A 26,930-nucleotide genomic window follows, 5' to 3' on the forward strand; every position below is an offset into this window, starting at 1 on the left:
TTGTTGGCAAAATGATGACCTAATTTTTTAATATGCTGTCTTGGTTTGTCATGACTTTCCTTCCAAAGAGCAAGCTTCTTTTAATCTCATGGCTGCAGTCACCATGTGCAATGATTTTGGAGCTCAAGAAAAGAAAATCTGTCACTGCTTCCACTTTTTCCCTTTATATTTGTCATGAAGTGATGGGACTGGATGCCATGATCTTCATTTCTTGAATGCTGGGTTTCAAGCCAGCTTTTTTACTCTCCTCTTCCACCTTCATCAAGAGGCTCTTTAGTTCCTCTTTGCTTTCTGTCATTAGAGTTATATCATCTGCATATCTGAGGTAGTTGATATTTCTCCCAGCAGTCCTACTTATCAGTAAGTTTGTTCAAGAATTCACAGTTTTACACAACTAACAACTAAGCAATTAAATGCCCATTGATGTAATAATTATATCTATTTTCTTGAATTCCTTAATATATCTATGGAAAGACATTCTAACTGATATGTCATGTTTCATATCACTTTTCTTTAGTATTTTTTATACACATATTCATTTTGCTTCCAGCCTATTCTTCAACCATGTTGTTTTTATGGCTATTTTTCAAATCTCTAGCTAATTATTAACTTCTTTAAGTCAAAGGCTTTATATTTTTTTCTTTCATCTCTCACAATAGCTTCTAGTTAGAATGTTTTCCATATAGCACGTCCTCAACATTGCAAACTGACTGATTTTAATTGGAAATGTCTTTGGGTACCTCCAGTCAAGAAAGTTTTGAAAGCTTTTGGATTTTGAGAATCAGGATGAATGAGCACAAGGACCTAAGGGCAGTAGGAACAGGTGCAGAGCAACTGAGAGAAAGCTGCTTCTAGCTACTTTTGTTGTGTCTATGGAATCAGGCAAGGATTTCTATAGATGCTCTGTGAATAATGCTAAAGAGATGGTGTTTGATCAGTAATGAATGCTTGATGGTCTTGATCCCTGTCTTCCGTACAATGTCACGAACCTTATTCCATAGTTCATCAGGCACTCTATCTATCAGATCTAGGCCCTTAAATCTATTCCTCACTTCCACTGTATAATCAGAAGGGATTTGATTTAGGCCATACCTGAATGGTCTAGTGGTTTTCCCTACTTTCTTCAATTTGAGTCTGAATTTGGCAATAAGGAGTTCATGATCTGAGCCACAGTTAGCTCCTGGTCTTGTTTTTGTTTACTGTATAGAGCTTCTCCATCTTTGGCTGCAAAGAATATAATCAATCAATGTGTTGTTGGAAGAGGGTGTTTGCTATGACCAGTGTATTCACTTGGCAAAACTCTATTAGTCTTTGCCCTGCTTCATTCCGCATTCCAAGGCCAAATTTGCCTGTTACTCCAGGTGTTTCTTGATTTCCTACATTTGCATTCCAGTCCCCTATAATGAAAAGGACATCTTTTTTGGGTGTTAGTTCTACAAGGTCTTGTAGGTCTTCATAGAACCGTTCAACTTCAGCTTCTTCAGCATTACTGGTTGGGGCATGGACTTGGATAACTGATATTGAATGGTTTGCCTTGGAGACGAACAAAGATCATTCTGTCATTTTTGAGATTGCATCCAAGTACTGCATTTCGGACTCTTTTGTTGACCATGATGGCTACTCCATTTCTTCTGAGGGATTCCTGCCTGCAGTAGTACATATAATGGTCATCTGAGTTAAATTTACTCATTCCAGTCCATTTTAGTTCACTGATTCCTAGAATGTCGACGTTCATTCTTGCCATTTCTTGTTTGACCACTTCCAATTTGCCTTGGTCCATGGACCTGACATTCCAGGTTCCTATGCAATATTGCTCTTTATAGCATCAGACCTTGCTTCTATCACAAGTCACATCCACAGCTGGGTATTGTTTTTGCTTTGGCTCCATCCCTTCATTCTTTCTGGAGTTATTTTTCCACTGATCTCCAGTAGCATATTGGGTACCTACTGATATGGGGAGTACCTCTTTCAGTATCCTATCATTTTGCCTTTTCATACTGTTCATGGGGTTCTCAAGGCAAGAATACTGAAGTGGTTTGCCATTCCTTTCTCCAGTGGACCACATTCTGTCAGACCTCTCCACCACGACCCTCCCGTCTTGGGTTGCCCTGTGGGCATGGCTTGGTTTCACTGAGTTAGACAAGGCTGTGGTTAGACTGACTAGGTTTCTGTGAGTATGGTTTCAGTGTGTCTGCCCTCTGATGCCCTCTTGCAACACCTACCATCTTACATGGCTTTCTCTTACCTTGGGTGTGGGGTATCTCTTCATGGCTGCAAATAGCTGTGAAAAGAAGAGAGGTGAAAAGCAAAGGAGAAAAGGAAAGATATAAGCATCTGAAGGCAGAGTTCCAGAGAATAGCAAGAAGAGATAAGAAAGCCTTCTTCAGTGATCAATGCAAAGAAATAGAGTAAGAGAACAGAACGGGAAAGACTAGAGATCTCTTCAAGAAAATTAGAGATACCAAGGGAACATTTCATGCAAAGATGGGCTCAATAAAGGACAGAAATGGTCTGGACCTAACAGAAGCAGAAGATATTAAGAAGAGGTGGCAAGAATACACAGAACTGTAAAAAAAGATCTTCACGACCCACATAATCATGATGGTGTGATTTCTAATCTAGAGCCAGACATCCTGGAATGTGAAGTGAAGTGGACCTTAGATAGCATCACTATGAACAAAGCTAGTGGAGGTGATTGAATTCCAGTTGAGCTGTTTCAAATCCTGAAAGATGATGCTGTTAAACTGCTACACTCAATATCCCAGCAACTTTGGAAAACTCAGCAGTGGCCACAGGACTGGAAAAGGTCAGTTTTCATTCCAATCCCAAAGAAAGGCAATGCCAAAGAATGCTCAAACTACAGCACAATTGCACTCATCTAACATGCTAGGAAAGTAATGCTCAAAATTCTCTAAGCCAGGCTTCAGCAATATGTGAACTGTGAACTTCCTGATGTTCAAGCTGGTATTAGAAAAGGCAGGGGAACCAGAGATCAAATTGCCAACATCTGCTGGATCATCAAAAAAGCAAGAGAGTTCCAGGAAAACATCTATTTCTGCTTTACTGACTATCCAAAAGCCTTTGACTGTGTGGATCACAATAAACTGTGGAAAATTCTGAAAGAGATGGGAATACCAGACCACCTGACCTGCCTCTTGAGAAGCCTATATGCAGGTCAGGAAGCAACAGTTAGAACTGGACATGGAACAACAGACTGGTTCCAAATAGGAAAAGGAGTATGTCAAGGCTGTATATTGTCACCCTGCTTATTCAATTTATATGCAAAGTAAATCATGAGAAACGCTGGACTGGAAGAAGCACAAGTTGGAATCAAGATTGCCAGGAGAAATATCAATAACCTCAGATATGCAGATGACATCACCCTTATGGCAGAAAGTGGAGAGGAACTAAAAAGCCTCTTGATGAAAGTGATAGAGGAGAGTGAAAAAGTTGGCTTAAAGCTCAACATTCAGAAAATGAAGATCATGGCATCCAGTCCCATCACTTCATGGAAATTGATGGGGAAACAGTGGGAACAGTGTCAGACTTCTTTTTGGGGGACTCCAAAATCATTGCAGATTGTGACTGCAGCCATGAAATTAAAAGACGCTTACACCTTGGAAGAAAAGTTGTGACCAACCTAGACAGTATATTCAAAAGCAAAGACATTACTTTGCCGACTAAGGTCCATCTAGTCAAGGCTATGGTTTTTCCTGTGGTCATGTATGGATGTGAGAGTTAGACTGTGAAGAAGGCTGAGTGCTGAATAATTGATGCTTTTGAACTGCAGTGTTGGAAAAGATTCTTGAGAGTTCCTTGGACTGCATGGAGATCCAACCAGTCCATCCTGAAGGAGATCAATCCTGGGATTTCCTTGGAAGTAATGATGCTAAAGCTGAAACTCCAATACTTTGGCCACCTCATGAGAAGAGTTGACTCATTGGAAAAGACTCTGATGCTGGGAGAGATTGGAGGCAGGAGGAGAAGGGGCTGACAGAGGATGAGATGGCTGGATGGCATCACAGACTCGGTGGACGTGAGTCTGAGTGAACTCCGGGAGTTGGTGACGGACAGGGAGGCCTGGTGTGCTGCGATTCATGGGGTGGCAAAGAGTCAGACATGACTGATCGACTGAACTGAACTGAATGCTTGATGAAGATAGGACTATATTGGTTTACAAGCAACTCCTCCATTATGTTCTTAAATAAGAACCAGTGAACAGGTATGAAATAGGCAATGTTTGTTAGGCATTAAGAAGAACTAAGTCTTCTATAGACCCAAGGACATGCTTCAGATTCTGTTCCACTAAATTTGACAACTGTAAATGCAACCAGTAGAAGAGAACAAAAAAGTATTTAATGTTTCCCCTTCTCTAGTAGTGAAATAACAAATTATTCGTTGAAATTTATGTTGAAAATCCTTAAAAATCCTGAAGGTATTACTTAAAAAGATACCTTGTGATTACATAAAAATAATATTCTGTATTAAATAAGTCAAAATATGTGCTAATCAACAGCTTAACACTCACTATATACAAAATAATTTTATGGTGTTTCCATGAAGTCAATAATTATTAATTATAAATATTAATATGTTATATTATTAATTACAAATATTTATATTAGTTAAATATTATTTATTTATAAATGGAATAAATATTTTTCATAACATAAAAGTTATAAAAATACAAATGAGCCAGATCTATAGCTTGCTCTTAAAGCTAAAATCAAACTGCTAACATTGTAGAATAATTTATTATTATACTAAGTTAAACACACTTCCCTTTATCAATATATATCCTTTTGAGTTTTGCCAGAAGCACCCCTATGACAAAGATGAAAATGCAAAAAGTGCGTTTGAAAAGTGTTCTCAGAAACCCTCATAAGGTATTGGGAATGTGTGGGGGAAAATATATGCATAGGATATATTATTAAACTAGTAACAGTTGTGAATAATTAGAATTTAATTTTCCTGAGGAACTCTAAGAGACAGTGAAACAGGTGGAATTAGTGGGAATTCCATTACTTTATTCATTTAGTACCATAATAAATAGACTTTTTTTCTTTCATGAGATTTTTTTTTTGTTAAAGTATATTTACTTCTAACCCTTAAAATGTGCTAAAAAAAAGAAACCCAAAATGACCGATACACTTTTGAAGACATTCTGTATACTTCACAAACACACTGTAGAAATGGAGAATAGGTAAAAGTAGTAATCAAGAAGCCACAGATAAGGATAAGTGTAAAAAATATCCCTAAATCCTCAGTGGCTTCAAAACAAAAAGAAAAATCTTTCTTTCATGAAAATTCCCATTCAACTGCTCCCACTCTTCTACCCTCCAAATGGTGGCTCTAGGGAATTCACTGGCAGTCCAGAAATTGTGAATCTGAGCTTCCACTGCAGGGAGAAATGGATTCAATCCCTGTCATGGAACTAAGATTTTGCATGTCGCATATCATGGCCAAAAAAAAAGAAAAAAAAAGGATAAATAAATGGTGACTCTGTTATTCAAAATTTTTGCATTGTGTGGCTCCAAAAACCAGTGAGTCCTCAGACACTTGGTAGGCTCTGTACGTAGAGACAGAAAACTCAAGATACTCTGTAAACAATTGTGTGAGGTGTTTCACACACTCAGCCTGAGTAGGGCACATACCACTTTCTCTCACATTCCTCTGGCCCAAACTCGTCTCATGACCCCAACCATACTGACTGTGAAACAGAGTTCCCCTATGTATTAAGGAAATTAATATTGGTCTGGAAAACATCTGGAAAGTGTCTACCACAGGTAATAATTGATAGCCTAAAATTTGGAGGTGTGTTTCTAGCACTGCATATTAAAGTGGTTTGGTCTTGGTCTTGCCCCTAGGATACATTTTTAACAATGAATTAGATGAAATTTAGGAAACAAGTAATATTTTAAATGAAATAGAAAACTATAAAATGAATAAATAGGAAGCATAATCCTACAACAAAAGCATTTTAAAATCTTAATTTATGCACAGGTAAGGTGAAAAATAAAGTGAAATTAAGTAGGATGAAACAATATTCTGCCTTTAGGGTACAATACAATTAACTGCACAAATATGTTAACAGAATGTAAATTTTCAAATGTCTACTTAAAAATATTTTTTCCACAAGCCAAATTCAAATCAATACAGTGAAAATATTATTGCTTTATTTTTTTCAAAAGTTAAATATTTTTATTATCAAGAAAGTAAATTTCTTGATTATATGGATTACACTTCTAATTTAGACTATGAGTTAGCAGATATCTAAAGTTGTTTGGGGAAATATTGACAAATTTAAACATGATATGAAAGCCCACTATAAGTTAAAATATTTGGAAACTTTCTCATACCAAGAACAATAAATTAAGTGGAAATAATAAATCAATTTTAAAAACCTGCAGGGGGTCAGAACGCCATTGTTAAAATATTCTAAATGGCCACCTGAAAGGGAGAGCAGACATATGTTTACATACTAAAAATTCTAGGAAATGCATTGACATTTTTTAAAATCTAAAAATGTGACACAAAGAACTGAACAAGCACTTGTAAGTTGAAGATATATTACAGTAGCCAAGTATACTTTATGTAAGACTCTAAGCAGAAGAAATTAGATGGGTTTAAAAGGAATGTAATATATAGCTTTATCCGCGCATTCATATTTAAGATTACAGGAATTCAAGTATTCTCAGCATGATGTTGACACGGTTTGATAGGAGTCTCTACATTCTCACTGTAGCTTTCACTGAAGGGTTTGGGTGTGTGTGTGTTATTAAGTTCTTTTATCGGTAATGCTAAAACTACTTGGGAATTAGATTGGTTATGTTTCCCATGAGTAAATAACTCTGATAAGCAAGCATTCTTCATTGGCAGCATACAAAAAAAATTGAAAAATTCTGTCTTGAAATTTATTAACAGGCTAATAACCATGACAGCAACCCATTTTTAATAAGCATTGTAATTACCACATCAATCTTTAAGACCTTCCAAATCCAAGGCTGATGTTTTGGGAAAAGGGGTGGTGCTAAGACAATTATGTTTAATGAGATTGACTTAAGACATTATTTTTCTTCCAGAGTTTGTCTTGCTACCAGAATCCCCATTAGTTGTTTTAGACCTCTTTCTAAACTGTGTTGTCCAGAGGTCATGTTGATGAGTCTAATGAAAATAAACTCAAATAACTCACTGTCAATATTTTTTAACTGTGAAGTTTCTCATTCTTTCTAACACAGGTAAATTGTATTTGAGAATAAATTGATCACATGTCATCCTAATTTCCCATCAGTTTCTCAGGTAAAACAGATCTAACAGACAGTGAAATGAAAGCGGGTAGTATGTTCAGAAATAAGAAGGCTTTAATAGATATTGGAAAAGATTTGTCTCATGTGTGAACAGTGTCTGCACAGATGAAAACTTATTAAGCTAATGCCTCTGAATCTAATTTCCTTCTGATTTAAAAATAAGTTTTAATCAAACCCTAACCTTTAAAGTTGTATGACCTCTATTACCCTGTGAGCAATACAGTCATGGCTGAGAATAAGTGAAAGAATTACAGAAACATATTCTCAAAAAATTGTTTTAATGCCCTTAAGAATCTCAAAGTAATATTTATCTCAGTATGAGAACTTCAAAATTCTGTGAATCTACCTTTTTATTTTATTTTTTTAACATAGAATATACTCTCTTCCTCCAAAGACAGATCCTGTCTTTTGAGTGACCATTGCTTCTTAGGGCAAATGAGTAGTATTAATATTAGGAGAATGCTGACTCTCATCAGTAATTCTGAAGTCCTAAAATTATAATTTATTCATTTTACATTTCACATAAACAGCAGATGGTCATTCATATCATCTGAAAACATTAGCAGTAAAATCTTAACACAATATGACAGCCCATTTTGCAAATTAAGCTTTCTTTCTTCTAAACCCACCATTTAAGTCACTGTTCCCCCAAGCACAGTTCTGTCTTCTGTATTTCTAATCAGACTGCTCACTCATTACAGAATATCATTGGCTTTCCCCTCTACTTATTTCAATCTATTGTGTCAAGAACTCTGAAGAGTTGTATATTTTTTTCAATTTACTAGCTAACATTAGTTTGCCACAACTTCATGGAAGCTGACAGATGATTCCTGGGTCAGAAAAAAAAGGACTTTACTATCCAAGGCTCATCTCAGATGAGCCTCATGTCTTTATAAGTTCTCTCCCTTAATTTCAATAGGAGCAATGTGAGAGGAGTCTAGATAAATGTTGTACCAGTTTGTGACACAGTTAAGGAATTCTGAGTTTAGGAAACTTCTGATCTTTAAAAGGTCCTGCTAGCAAACCTGCCTAATCTTTGCCCCAAAGGGAGACATTGCCTTCAATATCCTGATCAGGAAGCAGATCTTCCTTCAGACCTGGAGGCAGACACAATCTCTAACATATAAGGCTGTCTGCTACACAAACAGCCTTGAAAAAGAGAGTTCAAGACAAAAAAATTGCCAAAAGACATGCCGAAATGCATATCAAACCCCATCCTTCAAGCTACAATGTAAATCCTACTTTTTTTTATGATCAGAGGCCACAGTAACATTTCACTATACATTTTCGGCACCATTTGACACATCATTCATGTTGTGGGGTGTTATGCATGTTATTTATTTTCTTGCTTAACATTTATGTCCCATTTAAGTAAACTATATATTTCATGTTGTCTCCTTACTTCAAACTCAATGAAGGTACAAATTATAATATTAAATTCCTTTTTAGCCTCACAAAATTTAATGGAATTTTATTTTGAATAGTCTCTCAAATATTTGTTTCATGAAGAACGGTCAAACTTTACTTTGTAAATTTTTCATCCTAAACCACCAGTAAACAAATGGTAGTGAAAGAGTTTTACTCTATCAATTTTTTTTGTTGTTGTTTTGGTTTGGGGGGATTAGTTAGAATGTGGCAACAACGTTCCCGATGCTATCGTCTATCCTTTTCTTAAAGCTTTTCAGTCAACTTTATTGGTGTCAAATATCAAAGAATGTCAGTTCTCTATGTCTGTTTCTCCACTGTTGCCCTGTAAATAAATTCTTCAGTACCATTTTTCTAGATTGATTGGGGAGGAGAGGGTGAGATGTATGGAAAGAGTAACATGGAATCTTACATTACCATATGTAAAATAGATAGCCAACGGGAATTTGCTATATGGCTCAGGAAACTCAAACAGGGGCTCTGTATCAACCTAGAGGATGGGGAGGGAGATGGGAAGGAGTTTCAAAAGGGAGGGGATATATGTATACCTGTGGTTGATTCACGTTGAGGTTTGACAGAAAACAGCAAAATTCTGTAAGGAAATTATCCTTCAATAAAAAATAAATTAATTTTAAAAATATCAAAAGCATCAATTCTTATGGAGAATTGAAGAAAAGCATAAATATAATTAGAATTGACAACAATCTTCAACAAAATTTGGAATGAGATTAGTTTTCATTTCTAGGAGCTTAATAACAAGGCCTGCACAACCTCAAGTATTTCTAATATGTCAAGGCAACATTTTCTAATGCATCTTGCAACCATTCTTGGTTTCGCCTTCATATTTATAGATGTTTAACTGCTATTACTGGTGACTCAGAGGGTAAAGCGTTCACCTGCAAATCAGGAGACCTGGGTTCGATCCCTGGGTCGGGATGATCCCCTGGAGAAGGAAATGGCAACCCACTCCAGTATGCTTGCCTGGAGAAGCCCATGGACAGAGGAGCTTGGTAGTCTATAGTCCACGGGGTCACAAAGAGACGGACACAACTGAGCGATTTCACTTCACTTCACTTCACTTCACTTCAACTGCTATTAACAGATATTTTTTCCATTTTCACATGGGCTTACTGATTTCTACCTGTTGAGAGAAGTATTTTTCTCTCTCATACCAACTTTCCTCCTTCCCCATATTCCATATATTTATATCCTACTTGTTAAGTCAACTGCTATTATTACCACTGACTACATAAAAATTTATCTTCAGAGTTGAACCTTGTAATATATTTCAATTACAATTCACTTCAAATAACTTTTTTGTGTTCATTAATAACACCCACAAGTTGTTTCTTCAATCATGTACACACGCATCATTACCATATTATCAAGTTTTCTATAAGAAGTGTAGAATCCTTCTCTAGTACATCAAATAATCCACCAGTTGCATCTCTTTTATGAAGACATCCTTCATGAAAGGTCTTCTGGCAGCTTCAGTCTGTCTTGAATGTTCTTGAGTAACACAGCATAGCTATCATCATGGTGTTTTGCTTCAATATCACTTTGGGAGTCCATTCTCTGGGAGTCCATTCTCTCTAATATACAATATCCTATATTTTAAATTAGTTTTGGTAGAACATTCATTAAAGTAGTGTTGAAAGAAAAGAAACATGGCAGAAAAAAATTGGAAATCTAAAAATGTCTTTCTTCTTTAATAACTGAAAAAATATGTCTGGTTGGGTGGAAAATTCTAGTTTGAAAATAGTTTTCCTTCAGAATTTCAAAAGTTTTACTCAGACATCTCCTAGCTTCTTAATTTTTACTATGTCATTTTGATTCCTAATTCTTGACATATGATTATTTTGGGAAAAAAATGAAAAATTCATTGGAAATGTTTAAGATCTTCATTTTTTCCCTAGTGTTTTAAATTGCAAGTGAATGAGTTTTGATGCAGATCTTGCTTACTCTATGTGCTAGACACCTAGTGGAAGCTTTGTAATTGAAAACATTTGTCTAAATATGATACAGTTCTTTATTTTTTAGAAAATAATTTCTTAATCTCTATTTTATCTTTTGGAATTCCATTCATATGTTAGATTAGCTGGACAAATTCTCTAATTATATTATCTTCCCCTTCTTCCATCCCTTTGATTGTTTTATTCTCTGGAAGATTTCTTCAGCTTTATTTTCCACTCCTTTTATTGATTTTATATAGTAAAATTTTTACTATTCTAAGAGTTCATTGATGTCCTCTGAAAATTCCTTGCTTCTCTTTTCCTATTCTTGTTATATGATTGCAACATTTCCCTTTTTTCTCTGGGAATACTAATTAAAAGTATATGGAACTGTGATTTATTTTATAGTTCTGCTCCCTGCAGCATTTTTGTTTTCTGAGTTTTTTCCCCATGTCTTTTTCTTGGTTTCTCTCTTGTTTTTTAGATGATTGGCTCAAATGTTTGGTCATCTGGTATACTCACATCTAAGATTCCGTTATAAAACTGTTTATTGGTAGCTCTCTTGATCAAAAGTGGCCTTCGCTGTGACTGTATTAGCAGGGCTGTTTCACCAAGGATCACCTTGTCAGGATTTGTAGCTGTTTCTCCAGAGTTCATCAGTTTTACTAGATAGGTTCTCCAATATTCCTCCAGAAAGGCATTCTCAGAACCAAGTGTGAGAAGGGATTGTGAAGAGTACATAAACTTACATTTAATAACTCTAATTAAAGAGTATATTGCCTTTTGCTTTTGATGATTTCACATTTCTTAGATCAAAGTTTCTCTGACTGAACATCTCATAAAAATAAATTTCTAGTCATCTGTAGGGATTTAACTAGCAAGTTGGTAAGGGAACAGAGGTAGTTTGGTGTTGAACTGTGTGAAATGAGAAAGATCTGTGAATGTAACTCTTCTTAAATAGATTTTAAACCACTGGTATTGTTCAGACTGAATTACTCAATATGCCAGCAAATTTGGAAAACTCAGCAGTGGCCACAGGACTGGAAAAGGTCAGTTTTCATTCCAATCTCAGAGAAAGCAATGCCAAAGAATGCTCAAACTACCGCACAATTGCACTCATCTCACACGCAAGTAAAGTAATGCTCAAAATTCTCCAAGCCCAGCTTCAGCAATATGTGAACCATGAACTTCCAGGAGTTCAAGCTGTTTTTAGGGAAGGCAGAGGAACCAGAGCTCAAATTGCCAACATCTGCTGGATCATCAAAAAAGCAAGAGAGTTCCAGAAAAACATCTATTTCTGCTTTATCAACTATGCCAAAGCCGTTGACTGAGTGAATCACAATAAACTGTGGAAAATTCTGAAAGAGATGGGAATACCAGACCACCTGACCTGCCTCTTGAGAAGCCTATATGCAGGTCAGGAAGCAACAGTTAGAACTGGGACATGGAACAACAGACTGGTTCCAAATAGGAAAAGGAGTACATCAGGGCTGTACATTGTCACCCTGCTTATTTAACTTATATGCAGAGTACATTATGAGAAACTCTGGGCTGGAGGAAGCACAAGTTGGAATCGAGATTGCCAGGAGAAATATCAATAACCTCAGATATGCAGATGACACCACCCATATGGCAGAAAGTGAAGAGGAACTAAAAAGCCTCTTGAGGAGAGTGAAAAAGTAGGCTTAAAGTTCAACATTCAGAAAACGAAGATCAAGGCATCTGATCCCATCACTTCAGGGCAAATAGATGGGGAAACAGTGGTCATGCTGTCAGACTTTATTTTTGGGGACTCCAAAATCACTGGAGATGGTGACTGCAGCCATGAAATTAAAAGATGCTTACTACTTTAAAGGAAAGTTATGACCAACCTAGATAGCATAGTAAAAAGCAGAGACATTACTTTGCCAACAAAGGTCCATCTAGTCAAGGCTATGGTTTTTCCAGTGGTCATGTATGGATGTGAGAGCTGGACTGTGAAGAAAGCTGAGCGCCGAAGAATTGATGCTTTTGAACTGTGGTGTTGGAGAAGACTCTTGAGAGTCCCTTGGACTGCAAGGAGATCCAACCAGTTCACCCAAAAGGAGGTCAGTGCTGGGTGATCATTGGAAGGACTGATGCTAAACCTGAAACTCCAATACTTTGGCCACCTCATGTGAAGAGTTGACTCATTGTTAAAGACCCTGATGGGGGAGAGATTGGGGGCAGGAGCAGAAGGGGACGACAGAGGATGAGACGGCTGGATGGCATCACCGACTCGATGGAAGTGAGTTTGAGTGAACTCCAGGAGTTGGTGATGGACAGGGAGACCTGGCGTGCTGTGATTCTTGGGGTCACAAAGAGTCAGACACGACTGAGCGACTGAACTGAACTGAACTGAACTGAACTGAAATATATAACAGATAAGTGATAATGTTTTGAGGATTATTTTAACTGTTGCCAAAATTTTAGGCTAAAATTTATGTGCATTTTTCAGCAAGTATGTGAGGGATTTTCATTTTATAAGATTTAATTGCAACAATTAATATTTCAGTATATTCTTTTTTTAATTAAGAACTTGCCAGCGATTACTAAATGTTTTTTAAAACTTATTTGTAGTCTAGACACATAAAATATACTTCGTTAACGATAACAATAAAATAAAACAAACCAATAAAACTTGCTTATATTAATGTCAGCTGATATTAATTCTACATAAAAAGCAATAATCACATAGTATTTCTGCGACTTCCTTCATCCTGTATATTCTGCCAAATGTATTCTCACTTCACCGCCACTGTCACAGTGCTACTTCCATCAAGATTTAATTGCAACAATTAACATCTCAGTATATTCATTTTTTAAATTAAGAATACTGGTTTTTAACTCAAATAATGTTTTTCTGTGGAGAACAAATTACCTGTGGAAATTTCCACCAAACTCTGCGGAATTTTGTCAATGTTGATGAAAACACGATTTCTACAGAAGTCTAATCAAACCAGCACCTATTCCACTATATCTTGTGCCTAGTGTTTAAATCATCTGACAGCTAAGTAATTTGACAGTTTAGACTGTAAGCTCTCAGGGGGCAAGGCCCATAATATGTCACCATGAGACATTCATAGGGTTGCAAAGAGTCGGACACAACTGAGCGACTGAACTGACTGACTGACGCTCTAAAAGCTAAGTGATGTCTCCAATTACTGAGTTTTTTAATGATTCCATAATTGTGTGCCTCATTTTATCCTCCATACTGACAGCTTTGATTCAAGCTTTCTTCAGTATGTTGAACAGTGGTCGTTTCCTGATCTGATTCATTTCCTACAAAATTGTTTTTATGTCATCTCCCCTTCCACTCCCTCTATCACTGTTCACAGGCTTGGTTATTGCTTTATTCCTTTATTATTGTTTTAGCATAGTTTCAGGGAGAAGACACATAGAATGAATATTTTGAAAACAGCAGGTTTAAGTAGAACTCTTTATTTTCTCTTAAACATACAGCTGTTAGTATTCAGACCCTCAGAAGCTATTTCCCAGTAAAAGAAGAAATGTAATTGAGTAGCTTTGGATCAGAAATATTTGTACAAATAACTAGGTAAGCTTTCTTTTTTAAATGTAAGTTATCTGGTTATGAAATCTGCTTGTTTATAAACATATTTTTAAAGAAATTATATTCATTTTGAAATGCTTTTATAGTTCTTAAGAAAAGAATTATAGGTCATGATAAACTGAAAAACAGGTATATCTTCTCCAAACAGTTGCATTGAGTAAACTATTTTCTAGATTTAAACAGCAAAGAGAATAATAATAGTACATTTTCTAGTTTCTTTATGGAACCTACAAGGTCCAATTACTACAAGACATTTTAGAAAATTATCTGGGAAGGAATTGTTAATTCAAACTAAAAAATCTTCCCAAACTGATCAAAATATTAATACAGTATCACAAATATTTTTATATTACTACATAATAAAATCACCTCATTTTATATCAATCAGCATTGTGGCAGGCTTCTCTTCAGAAAATAAATTTCCTTATCAAAATAAATTTTTTTTAGGATAGTATTAGCCATAAAATCTAGAAACTCACGATTACCGAATGGGGTTTATGTAAGATATACATTTTTGTGGTTATGAAATCTCTCCAGGATGGCTACAAAATTGGTACTTTATGGAAGATTTTTAAAAGACAAACTATCATGAGGAACTCAAGGCTAAATTCTAATGCCATTTATTAGAATTTTTGCTAAATCTAAGCCTTAGTCTGTCTCAGCTGGCTGTTGCAAACATGATCCTAACCTGCAGATTATTTTGCATTCTATGCCTATATTATTTCAAGTTCTACCAGTTGGATGAACCAGTTTAGAAAAAGAAACAGAAATTTATAGTGTATTGACAATCCTAAAACTATGGCTCAAAGCTTTAAAAAAAAAAAAATTAGTCCTATAGTTTTAGCATTTTTCAAAATTAAGGTAAAAGCACCTGAAGTAAAGTTGCTCAATTGTTTATGGTTTATAAAAATGAATTTCTAGTCAATCAACCAGTCTGACATCAAATCAAAATTCAAATAACAGATGAATCTTAAGACTACAAGCCAATTTTAAATGTTAATGTTGTCAAGTTTCAATCCAGCACTAATATGTTACTCATGTTCCTATTGACAATGATAGGGGAGGTTTTAAAGAATAAATATTCATGTAAAGAAAACATACTTGAGCCTAAAAACTGTTATATATAGAACACATAGATCATATATAAAACATAGATTCCCCAAAAGACCTGCCACATTTATTCATAGAGTCCATATGAATGGACTACTAGTTTACATGTTATTCTCTGAAAACATGTTATTGTCTCAAGTAATATAATTTTAGACAGCCTTCTACTAAATCCTTGTCATCAAAAATGTATTGAAGGTAGTACTCCACCACGGTATGCATCACCATGACATTTCACAAACACAACAAAGAATGGGACGTTTGTCAAGTTCAGGTTGTGTGGGAAAAATCCCAAAGTAGGTCAAAGAAGAAGGTAATAGAACTAGTGCCTTCTAGCATGGTTTCCTGGAAGGTGATACTGCCTTAAAAGACTAACAGGGCCTGGGGAAACGAGGTGCCTTGTGCTGTTAGTTCCCCCCAAGTATGCAGTGTGAACTGAGATCCTGCGGCACAGCTGACTCTGGGCAGCAGGGCCCTGAGCAAATAGAAAAGAGGGAGAATCATGCACGGCAGTGCTGCAAAGGCTTTGCAGTAAGAAGAGAAATGAAGCCTCTTTTCGAAAGTCTTTTAAAATGCCATTTCTCTCTTGTATTAGATTTTTAATCCAGCAATACAATCTTATTGTTTTATCAAATGTATTGCAGTGGGAACACAACTCACAACCTCTTATTCAAAACCTTAGGGAAATGTTTTTCTGAATATTTGAGATTTTAGGAAGATATTATAGTACATATTCCATGTTTTACATAACACACCCAGCAGGCCCTGTGGCAATACTGTGTAATCAAACACATTATTTCCAGAGTAAAACATATGATTATTCAGATGAAGTAGGGTAAATAAAGAAGAGAAAGTATTTTCTATTTTTGCATTCAAGTCATTTCAGGTTGGATGTCACTATCAAACTAGTTCTCATCAGCTTTTGCTACAAAAAGTTACCAATAATATTTAACAAAACACATCCGTTCAATCACTAGAACTTTTTAGATTTCAGAATTGTGTCTAAGGTATCAAAGTTGTGTATTATAAAACTTCATGACCATAATTATAACAAAAATCACATGTATGTTCTTTCTAAAAGATATATTATAGAAGTGTTTGACTCATTTAAATTAAATTTAGTGCCATTTAAAATTATATATGAACAAAACACTATATATAGTCTTTTTTAAAAGTATATATTACTATAAATATTTGATTGGGGGGGGGGGAGTGGGCAGAGGATATACTGTTCAGAAACATACATGTAAGGCTAACCAGAAGGCCATTAAGAACAGGGAGCCAGCAGCCTCTGGGATACAGATGCCTGAGTTATTCCAGGTCATGCCTGAAGGCCTGGGAATTGCTAGAGATATTAGGGCTTGGGCTTCTTCTCTTTCATCCTTTCCAGGAACAGTGAAAGCTCCTGAATGTGGAAGGTGAATCACATATGCAACCCTGTCACTCACTTCTCAGTCACCCGAACAATTACATGAGATGCAGCATAGGATCTGATCAACCACATATAATTCCAATCACTTTCCTAACTATGCAACCATATCCTGTATTGAAAGAAAAAGAAAAAAGGAAAGAATGAAAGGTGGGTTAAAAAATGAGAATGCCTCACTTGCTACTTATATCTGAATCACTAAAAGTAAACATCTTTTTATTATAACACTAAAGAGTTAACAAATAAAATGTAAGTATTTGCAAAAAAGACAACGGAGCAATAGAAACCTATACAAAAAAAAAAAAAAAAAAAACTGAACTGAATATAGGCCCTTAATTTCTTTTGGTGGGGAAGACAGTATTGACACCAAGAGGACTTTAAATATATTTACTAACAGCCAAGAGCAGAAAAATGAGACCAAAAACAAAAATAAATCAACAAACACATTCCAGGAGGCTCAGCATCACCCTAGGTACTGGTTACTTTTAACAGAATTGGATCAAAACAGAGTCTACACAGAGATTTTGGCCTTTTACAAGCCGGTTCAAGTAACTTCACTCATGAAGTGCATTTTACAAAATAAGAATAACTGAAATTCACATGGGCTAAGTTAACAAAACCAATCACCATATTCACAGCATGATTTTTTTCTTTATACAAATATAAATATGCATTTATATACTTATATGGAGAGATAAAAAGTATATACATTCAACACTAATAGTCATTATTAGGATTTTTAATGATATTTATTTTAGTTTAATCTAATTCTTAAATGTTCTATAATTAATATGTATTATTTAATCATAAAATCTATGAAAATTTCTAATGGATATTCTACAGGAAATATGCTAAATGAGCTATCTTAACCTTAAAGACTTGTCATTCTCAACTAAATATAACTATTGTTTTGAACAAACTCTAGTCTTTCTCAATAGACGTAACAACAAAAATAGTTGTAGGACAAAACACATCTGCAATTGACTTAATTATAGATTTCTGGGACATTTACTTACAGTACACATCCACTCTGATTGACTTTATCGCTGGGGACCCCAGGCCATTCTCTGCTTTACAGTAATACCGGCCTCCTTGATGTCGCTGAATATTTGTAATCCTCAAAGTCTCGTTGAAGACACTTGAGTCTTGGAATCTGTCAGAGGCACTTCCTGCTGTTTTGGTCCACCTGATCTGAGCAAGCATCAACAAAGATTGTTACTTTAGGTTGGCTTTCTCACTGAAAAATTAAATAGCAATTACTCATATGGAAGGACTTCCCTTGTGGCTCAGCTGGTAAAGAATCTGCCTGAGATGTGGGAGACCTGGGTTCAATCCCTGGGTTGGGAAGATCCCTTGGAAAAGGGAATGGCTACCCACTCCAGTATTCTGGCCTGGAGAATTCCACCGACTGTACAATACATGGGGTGGCAAAGAGTCTCACACAACTGAGCAACTTTAACTTTCACTTATTTGGAGAGTTGGCATTCAGAAACTGCTACAGTGCCATTTTTGGCAAGTTATTGAAAATTAAGAAGAAAAGTTTACATAAAAATAAAATTTTAAAATTTTAAATGCAATGTCCTTATTATATAGTGCATATAATTCTAACCCAATTGCATAGAGTTCATCCATAGTTTCATCAGTGTGAAGGACAAAAAAAATATTAATATATACAAAGGAAGTTAAATATAAGTAGTACATTGGAAATATGGATTAGTTTCTTTTCCTTGAGCCCCTAAAATTCTATTTTCCAAACCCTGTAAGGCATTTTTAATTTACCTAGGATAGGAACAACAGGTGGGCTCTCAGTTTCCTTTTGGACATGTTTCATTATTTTACGCAATATTTTCTATTTCATTTGGTTAATTAAAGTTATTACTAGAATAGCTTATTGAGATTATGTGTAATTTTATACACCTGGTTGTTACAAATGATTTTTATGTCATTTTTATAGCTTTGCTGTTATAGCCCCACAAATGACTTGTCTGTTTGATAATTAGAATTCACTTTACATCAATAATTATTTTCAAAATATGTGTATACTTTTCCAAAGAGAACATTTCTATTAAACTGCCAAATCACTTTGAATATCTAAAACATTCCATTATAGACAATACTGTTCTTTTCAACACAGCGGTGCACATCAGACTTGGGTTTTACTAGAAATAAAGACTAGTGTTCAAGTACACTTTTGGGTAGTTTATATAAACCTGAACGAAAGCCACGTGATGGTACTGTAAAGTGATACAAAACAGGATGTAAAAAGATTCTGTTTTATATTTCTTCTTGTCCCTGCTGTATAATATATTGCTTTATTTATTTTTAGGTTGTAAAGCTACTGATAGAAATCCTCTGCAAATGAAGAAACATAGAAAAATGCAACTAAATAGTGGGTTATCAAAATTTAAATCATTTAATACTACTATTATTTATGCTATTTTGATACAATGTTAATTCAAACTTATGATCTAATGACACTAAGCATCTTTAAAAATTCTCCAAATCATTACAATATCAGTATAAATATATTCATGTTTGCCCTTAATTGTGTGTGAAATTAAAATTTTACTTAGAGATTAATAAAAGTTGATTAATTCATAAAAATCCATTTCAAATATTTATCTAACACTTTGTAAAGAATATATATAAAACAATTACATGGTATGATTCCTGATTTCAAGTAGTTCATAGGCAGATTATTAATATGCTCATACAAAGACAAAGGGTAACATGGGCACTGATTTGATAAGTACCATTTCCATGGGAAAATCTAGGGTTCTATTTTAACTTAAATTTCAAAATTTATAGGTAACAAAATAAAAAAAATATTGAAATGAACAAGCAAATTACATATTTTTGCTTTGTATATCTTATATGAGTGAGTGACTAATATTGCTCAGTCGTGCCCGACTCTTTGTGACCCCATGAACTGTAGCCTACCAGGCTCCTCCATCCATGGGATCTTCCAGGCAAGAATACTGGAGTGGGTTGCCATTTCCTTCTCCAGGAGATCTTTCCGACCCAGGGATTGAACCCAGGTCTCCTGCATTGTAGGCAGACGCTTTACCATCTGAGCTACCTTATATGCTGCTGCTAAGTCACTTCAGTCATGTCCGACTCTGTGTGACCCCATAGATGGCAGTCCACCAGGCTCCCCCATCCCGGGGATTCTCCAGGCAAGAACACTGGAGTGGGGTGCCATTTCCTTCTCTAATGCATGAAAGTGAAAAGTGAAAGTGAAGTCGCTCAGTCGTGTCCGACTGTTCACGACCCCATGGGCTGCAGCCTACCAGGACCCCCAGTCCATGGGATCATCCAGGCAAGAGTACTGGAGTGGGGTACCATTGCCTTCTCCACCTTATATAGATATATGCTAATTCTTTCCTATATATATATATTTCTAAGGTAAAACCTAAGATATAAATAAAACACAATTCCAATTAAATGCCAAGTTTTCCTTGACTATCACAATATGGTACCAATATTGATTTTTAAAAATAAATATTTCAGAATATAAAAAGTAAGTTCAGAATCAAAAGAGTTATGGAAATGGCCTAGAGGTTTTGGATATTAAAAACATGATATTAAGACAATAGTTTAGTTTTAGAATACTGTTATAGTACTGGTGATTGTCCAGGAATTGGGGGAGGTAGAGAATGAGAGTGTGCATGTGTGTGTGGGGGGAGGGCAGGGAGAGAGACAAAGAAAGAGAAAAGAGTGAGAGTAGAAATTATGATACAGACTATCAAACTTTTTGATCTTAGAATACCTTTATTAAAAATTATTAATGATCCCCTATATCTTTAGCTTATTTAAATCATATCTATTCATAATCAGTGTAGTAGAAACCAAAACTAAGACAATGTTAAATTATGTGTTATTAACTCATTTTAAATCATTTTAATAAACTGAAGACATTAACTTAAGGAACACTTTTAATAAAAATTATATTTTTCAAGACAAAAATAATTGAGTAAATTGAATGGAATTGCTTTATAGTTTTGCAAATCTCTTCAGTATCTTCTTTAGTGAAAAAAAGCTGGCTAGATAATTATATCAACATCTGCATGCAATCTGTGGCAGCATGTTGGGTTTATCAGAAATATTTGAAGAAAATCTTGACTGGCTATAGAGGGAGTAGTATTTCAATAGCCTTTTTAGATAACTGTGGACAGCCTTCCTTGAGACTACAGTAAAATTCCTTCAGTGTTAGTTTCCTACCTGCAAAATAGAATGAAAACCATATCAATGCCCTTTCGGCTCTTTGTAACACTAAAACCCTTTGGTCTATATTGCACTTTTAATAGATCATTTTCTCATGCATGATTTTGTAGCAACATAGATTAGTCATCTGGAAAATATGAATTCATTGAGTTATGAAGATCTTCCAGATCTTGAGATAGCTTGATATATAATACAATTCACATACACTAATATCATCAATCTTCATAGAATAGTCTTCTATAAGGATTGGTGAAATTAGTATATGTGACTATGATGCTATCATGCTTCTGTTGGCAGATTTTCCAAAATTCTAAATTTTCTCTTAAATATGTGAAATTTATCATCAGCAATAAACATTGTTAAGGTATTTTATTTGGGATGATAGGTTCATTTCATTCATTTTTTGGGAAATATTTGCCAAATACCCAAGTCTGAATAACCATTGTATAAAAAGCATCCTTTTAAGTTAAAAAAAAAATTCTATAAAAAAAAGTGGGTAATTCACCACAAAACTCATTCATACAAGACTTTGTCTTGAGACAAATACCGTACTTTAGTAAGCAGCAGAAATGCTTTTTAGGAATTTTCCATTTTGTCACTTAGGATATTAAAAATATAGTAACTGTGTTCTAAGATGTTAAAAATTAATACTGGAACTTCCCTGAGGGACCAGTGGTTAAGACTTTGTCTTCCAGTGTAGAGGGTGGAGGTTTGTTCCCTGATCAGGGAGCTAAGATAGCACATACCTCTTAGCCATAAAAGACCAAGAAATGTAACACAAATTCAGTAAACACTTTACAAGTGGACCACATCAGGAAAAAAAAAAAAAAAAAAACTTTTAAAAAGGAATACTGATTTTTACTGATTTATCAAAAATAGTGACACTGATCTTTTAGTAGTATTATTACTGTGAGTAAATAGTAGTGAATTAGCAAAGAATACAAAGACTGCTAGTACAATTTGATGCCACAGCTTTGTTCTGTGCTAACATGCTGCCTGTTTTATCTTCCTTTACTACAAAAGCAGCATAGTGAGAAACAACATTCTTCTTCATAAACTCCCTGTAAAGATCACAGGGTCCCCAGAGAAATCTAGGGACCACACAAGAGAACACTGTTAAGAGTACAGAAATATGTATATAGTTTAGGATTTCATGCAGGAAATATTTTAAATGAAAAGTGAAAAGAAAGTTTGTTTAGTAAGTAGTGTTCAGGCAATTGACTATGTATCCATAATGGAAATAAAAAGCTGACTCTCTAATCCACCCTTCATATCAAAATTAATTCTAGATGCAATAAAGATTTAAATGTAAAAAATTGAAATTGTTCCATAAGAAAATATGGAGTGATCTGTCTACAATTATTCAAGTGAGCAGGGCTTTTAATACAAATTCTAAAAAAAAAACAAAAAACAAAAAACCTATCATTTTGATTAATATGGCACTCTTTTTAAAAAATTATGTAAGACAATTTACTATTAAAATGTCAGAATTCAGGGTTAATTTCCATAATATATACATATATATACATAGTATACTAGGCGATGAGTAAGTTAATGGATAAGAAAAGAAAAGGGAAAAAACAGAACTACAAATTGGCATTATTTAAGTAAAGAGATGTTCAATTTCTTTCTTTTTAAAACTGTAAATCAAGCATGAGAAACCAACTTTCACCTATTGAATAGCCACAAATACTGATACTATCTTGTGCTGTTGAGGTTTCATAGCTGGGATTGTGCTGGGAGCCATCGTGAGGAGCTCCGCCCACGGCAAAGGTCATGAGGAAGGAGGCTTGGCATACACAAAGGCATGATCAAGCCTCAGGAAACCCCCTGTTCCCGAGCATCTACCCCCAAAACCAGAGTCTATCTACTGTTTCATTCTCTCGCCTACACCTTTGACTTTATGGGGGGCTATTCCCCACCAGTTCTCTCGGAGAAGAAGTAAACGTGCAGCTCCAAGTCAATAAAAATTCCTGGGCGTGACAAGAGTGTTTCAACTTACGAACTCCTTTGAAGGTCCTCTAGCCCACCTGTATAGGTTCGTCCGGCCACATGTGATTGTTTATAGCCTCCCAACCTGAGAGGCACGAGATGTTTTAGACTTACTAAAGGCAAATTCTTTGGGGAAGTTAGAAATTATTAGTATAGTGGGTTGGTTAGGAATTATATTGGTGAAGGGTTTTTCATTTGTTGTACCAATAATTGCTGCTAATTCCCTGCCCTGGGTGTGACAAGGGTGTCTCAGGTCAAACCTCTCTGCTGGCAAACTAGCTTGTGTGACAGGATTATCCATACTCCTGCCACTATGCACATGATTGTTTACTACCTCTCAACCATAAACAGGACAGACAGTTTGGAGTATTTTTAAATTCTTAATTAGCATAGGGCTTTTCTCATTGTTGAGTCAATGATTGCTGCCAGGCCTCCATATCCTTAGGCACCTGGGAATATATTAATCAATGTATTTGGAATATAGAAAAGGAAATATAGTAGTTTTTGAGGTTAGCAATACTAGACTTTTTGAGTTAATGAATTTTCTCTTTTGTAATAGATCACTGTACTTTGTTATAAATCACTGTGTCCTTGCTATGTAAAAATGTAACTTTATCACTATCTTAAGACTAAATAGATCTTAAGGGGAACATTGGTGAAAGGATTTTCATTTGTTGGGCTGATGTTTGCTGCTAAATCTCCATATTCCCTGCCCTTATAATGAATATAACTAACATATAGGAGAAATAAGTATTAACCTTTAAGATTAATCATGTTAACCTTGGGTTAAATAAATTCCTTTCTTGATTGTAACTCACTACACCCTCACCCTATAGGAATACAACTTTATTTGGAGGGTGGTGCCTGGTTTAAGAAAAAACACCCTTGAAAAAAATAAGTTTCTTGGTTATCAGAAAGAAAGGGTCGTAAAATGTAAGCAGGCCTCATAGCCAGAACGTGATGTAAAATCCCTAAGAAGTTTTTTTTATGTAAAGCACCTGATTTTGATAAAGGTCAGGACTGCTGACCCCTGCGTGACTCTGTATTCATCCCTATGTGTAACAAAAGGTATATAAGCAAACCCCAAAATAAAGAAATTGGATCAGTTTCCGGAAAGACTGATTCCCCCATGTCGTTCTTTCTTGCTCCCTGTTTTTCTGGCTTAATTCCCATCTGGAGTGTGGGCGCTCACCATGACTACTTACTTGTCCTGGCTTTCAAGCCCATGCGAGAAGGAGCCCAATGAGGGGCACCTTCTGATATTCAAGTGGTGCAGGTGGCCCAACATAGATAGTGCAAATTCCTTGTCTTGGAATTTTATTGGTATCCCATGTAAACCAAGTTATTCAGCCTCTTTTTCTCTCCTACTATTTTCTGGCTGAATTCCCACCTGGTGCATGGGTACCCACCAAGCCTGATAATTTTGCCTGGGCTTCTAAGATTGGACCAGGGGGGCCTCAGTGCCTCCTCTCCTTCGGGAGAATGGGAAGACGCCTGCAGCCTAGTAGGTGGTGATTGGTATTCCATGTAAACCAAGTTATTCAGCCTCTTTTTCTCTGCTAATTTTCTAATCCCTCTCTATCTGTAATTAAATAAGTTATTTCCAAGGACACCAACTCCGTCCCCACCTTCAAATCACCCTGGATCCACCGGGGCTGGAAGGGTGAGATGGTAAAATCTTCCCTTTTGGCACAGAACCCGGTAAATTATGTCAAAAAATGAATACATTCAGACTTGAACTCAGCAATTATCTAGTTAAAATATACCTAACATTTGCACAAGAATGTAGAAAAATGTCTATGTAATAATACAACACTGAAAATAATACAATACCAAAAGATAGGGAAGTGGTGACAAATTAATTGACTCTAAAGCTGAACTGAATAGAGTAATGGGAAGAATAAACATACAAAATGTTTTATCAAGCTAACAAAAAATGAGACTATTCTCATCTGTGTAAAAAGAGTACATGTGTGTACGTGCATTTGCACATATATACTAATATGTTACTTCTGGAGAAAGAAATGGCAACCCACTCCAGTATTCTTGCCTGGAGAATCCCCAGGGACAGAGGATATTGGCAGGCTACAATCCATAGCGTTGCAAAGAGTCAGACATGACTAAAGCGATTTAGCATACAGGCATGCAATAATATGTTAATACATATTAATACATAAATGGAGCACATGAATACACACAAAATTTAATCTTGATTAATTCTATGAGTGGGACAGGTAAAAGAAGAGAATATGTAAAATATTCTTTCAAAAACTTATTTAAAATTATTATTTATATTTTATTTTACTATGAACAAATATTGAATTTATTATAAATAAGTTTAAAAGAAAAAAAATACAATGTAGTTGTGAAATATAATAGAAAAACCAGAAAAGTATAGAAATAATATAAAATAATCACTTATAGAAAAGGTTTTTTCCCCCTCTACTTAAAAAGATAAATAATGAAAGGAAATATTCTTGAGTTTTGGAAAGATAACTTTACTCATTAAGGGGGTTTACCAAGTTATACATCTAATTGATGAGAAAAGAAACCCCTATACCATCCATGGAGTTCTCCAGGCCAGAATACTGGAGTGGGTAGCCTTCCCCTTCTCCAAGGGATCATCCAAACCCAGGGATCAAACTCAGGTCTCCTGCATTGCAGGTGGATTCTTTACCAGCTGAGCCACCAGGGAATCCCAAGAATACTTGAGTGGGTAGACTGTCTCTTCTCCAGTGGATCTTCCTGTCCCAGGAATTGAACCAGGGTCTCCTGCATTGCAGATGGATTTTTTACCAGCTGAACTACCAGGGAAGCCCATAATGAAACCCCAGGCATACTCTGATAGAACTTTTGACCTCAAAGTCTACAAAGGAGACTGTATAGGCTTCCAGGCAGAAGGAACAAACTATTACAATAAAGTATTACAATGTGTTAGAGTCGGCCCATTCCCTGATGTTGATTTCTCCTACTTCCACAATAACTGAATCCCACAGTATTCATCAGGCACAAGGTTGCCCAAAACAAAGGCATTTCCCATTTCAGCTATATTCTTGCCAGTGTGTTTCAAGAAGAAATATTCTTATAGGGAAATAGCCCTCCACACTTCGCTCATTTCAGCACATTACTCCTGTGTGCCATCTTGGACCCTGAACTGATATGGAGTGAAAGTAAAGCACAGAGAATCTATAAAACAGAAGAATCTACGTCTCTGACATCATGGGAGTTTCACCTACCTAACCTGAACTATGTATAGCTTCTGGGTTTCTACATAGGAGAAAAATAAAATTCTATCTTACATCATACTTTGGGAGGGGGGTGGTTTCTATGACTAACAGCCAAACTTTAATTGATAAACCTGGAGTGATAAGGAACAGCACACACACACACATGCATGCCCTCACATGCACGCACACACACATGCACACCCACCATAGAAATACTTTATGGATAAGTCAACTTTGCATCCCAATCCTGATTAGTTCAGTAGATATTTAATCTGTTGAATGAAATGAGAACTTGAGTTGAAACTTGAGGTGTTGGTGGATATAATTCAGCTGTAAGATAAACACATGAAAGTTGCTCAGTTGTGTTTGACTCTTTCAACCCCATGGACTATTACAGTCCATGGAATTCCCTAGACCAGAATATTGGAGTGGATAGCCATTCCCTTCTCCAGGGGATCTTCCCAAGCCAGGGATCAAATCCATGTCTCCCGCACTGCTGGCAGATTCTTTACCAGCTGAGCCACAAGGGAAGCCCCCAGATACGGAGAGGGTAGCCTATCCCTTGTCCAGAGGATCTTACCAACCCAGGGATCAGACTGGGGTTCCTGCATTGCAGGTGGATTCTTTACCAACTAAGCTATCAGAAAAGCCCAAATGAGCTATGAGGGAAGGTAGATA

At 35.7% G+C, this 26,930-nt stretch overlaps 1 protein-coding gene across 1 annotated transcript in view; it reads right to left on the reverse strand.

The window, feature by feature from the left end:
• The window catches only part of MDGA2 (MAM domain containing glycosylphosphatidylinositol anchor 2), a 920,428-nt gene that overhangs the window by 408,998 nt on the left and 484,500 nt on the right, over nt 1-26,930 (reverse strand). Inside the window, exon 3 of the mRNA XM_069596115.1 lies at nt 17,826-18,000. Within this exon, the coding sequence (XP_069452216.1) occupies nt 17,826-18,000 (175 nt within the window). The remainder of the gene's footprint in view (nt 1-17,825; nt 18,001-26,930) is intronic.

Source organism: Ovis canadensis, chromosome 7 (genome assembly GCF_042477335.2).
Source record: "Ovis canadensis isolate MfBH-ARS-UI-01 breed Bighorn chromosome 7, ARS-UI_OviCan_v2, whole genome shotgun sequence".
Lineage (NCBI taxonomy): Eukaryota > Metazoa > Chordata > Mammalia > Artiodactyla > Bovidae > Ovis > Ovis canadensis.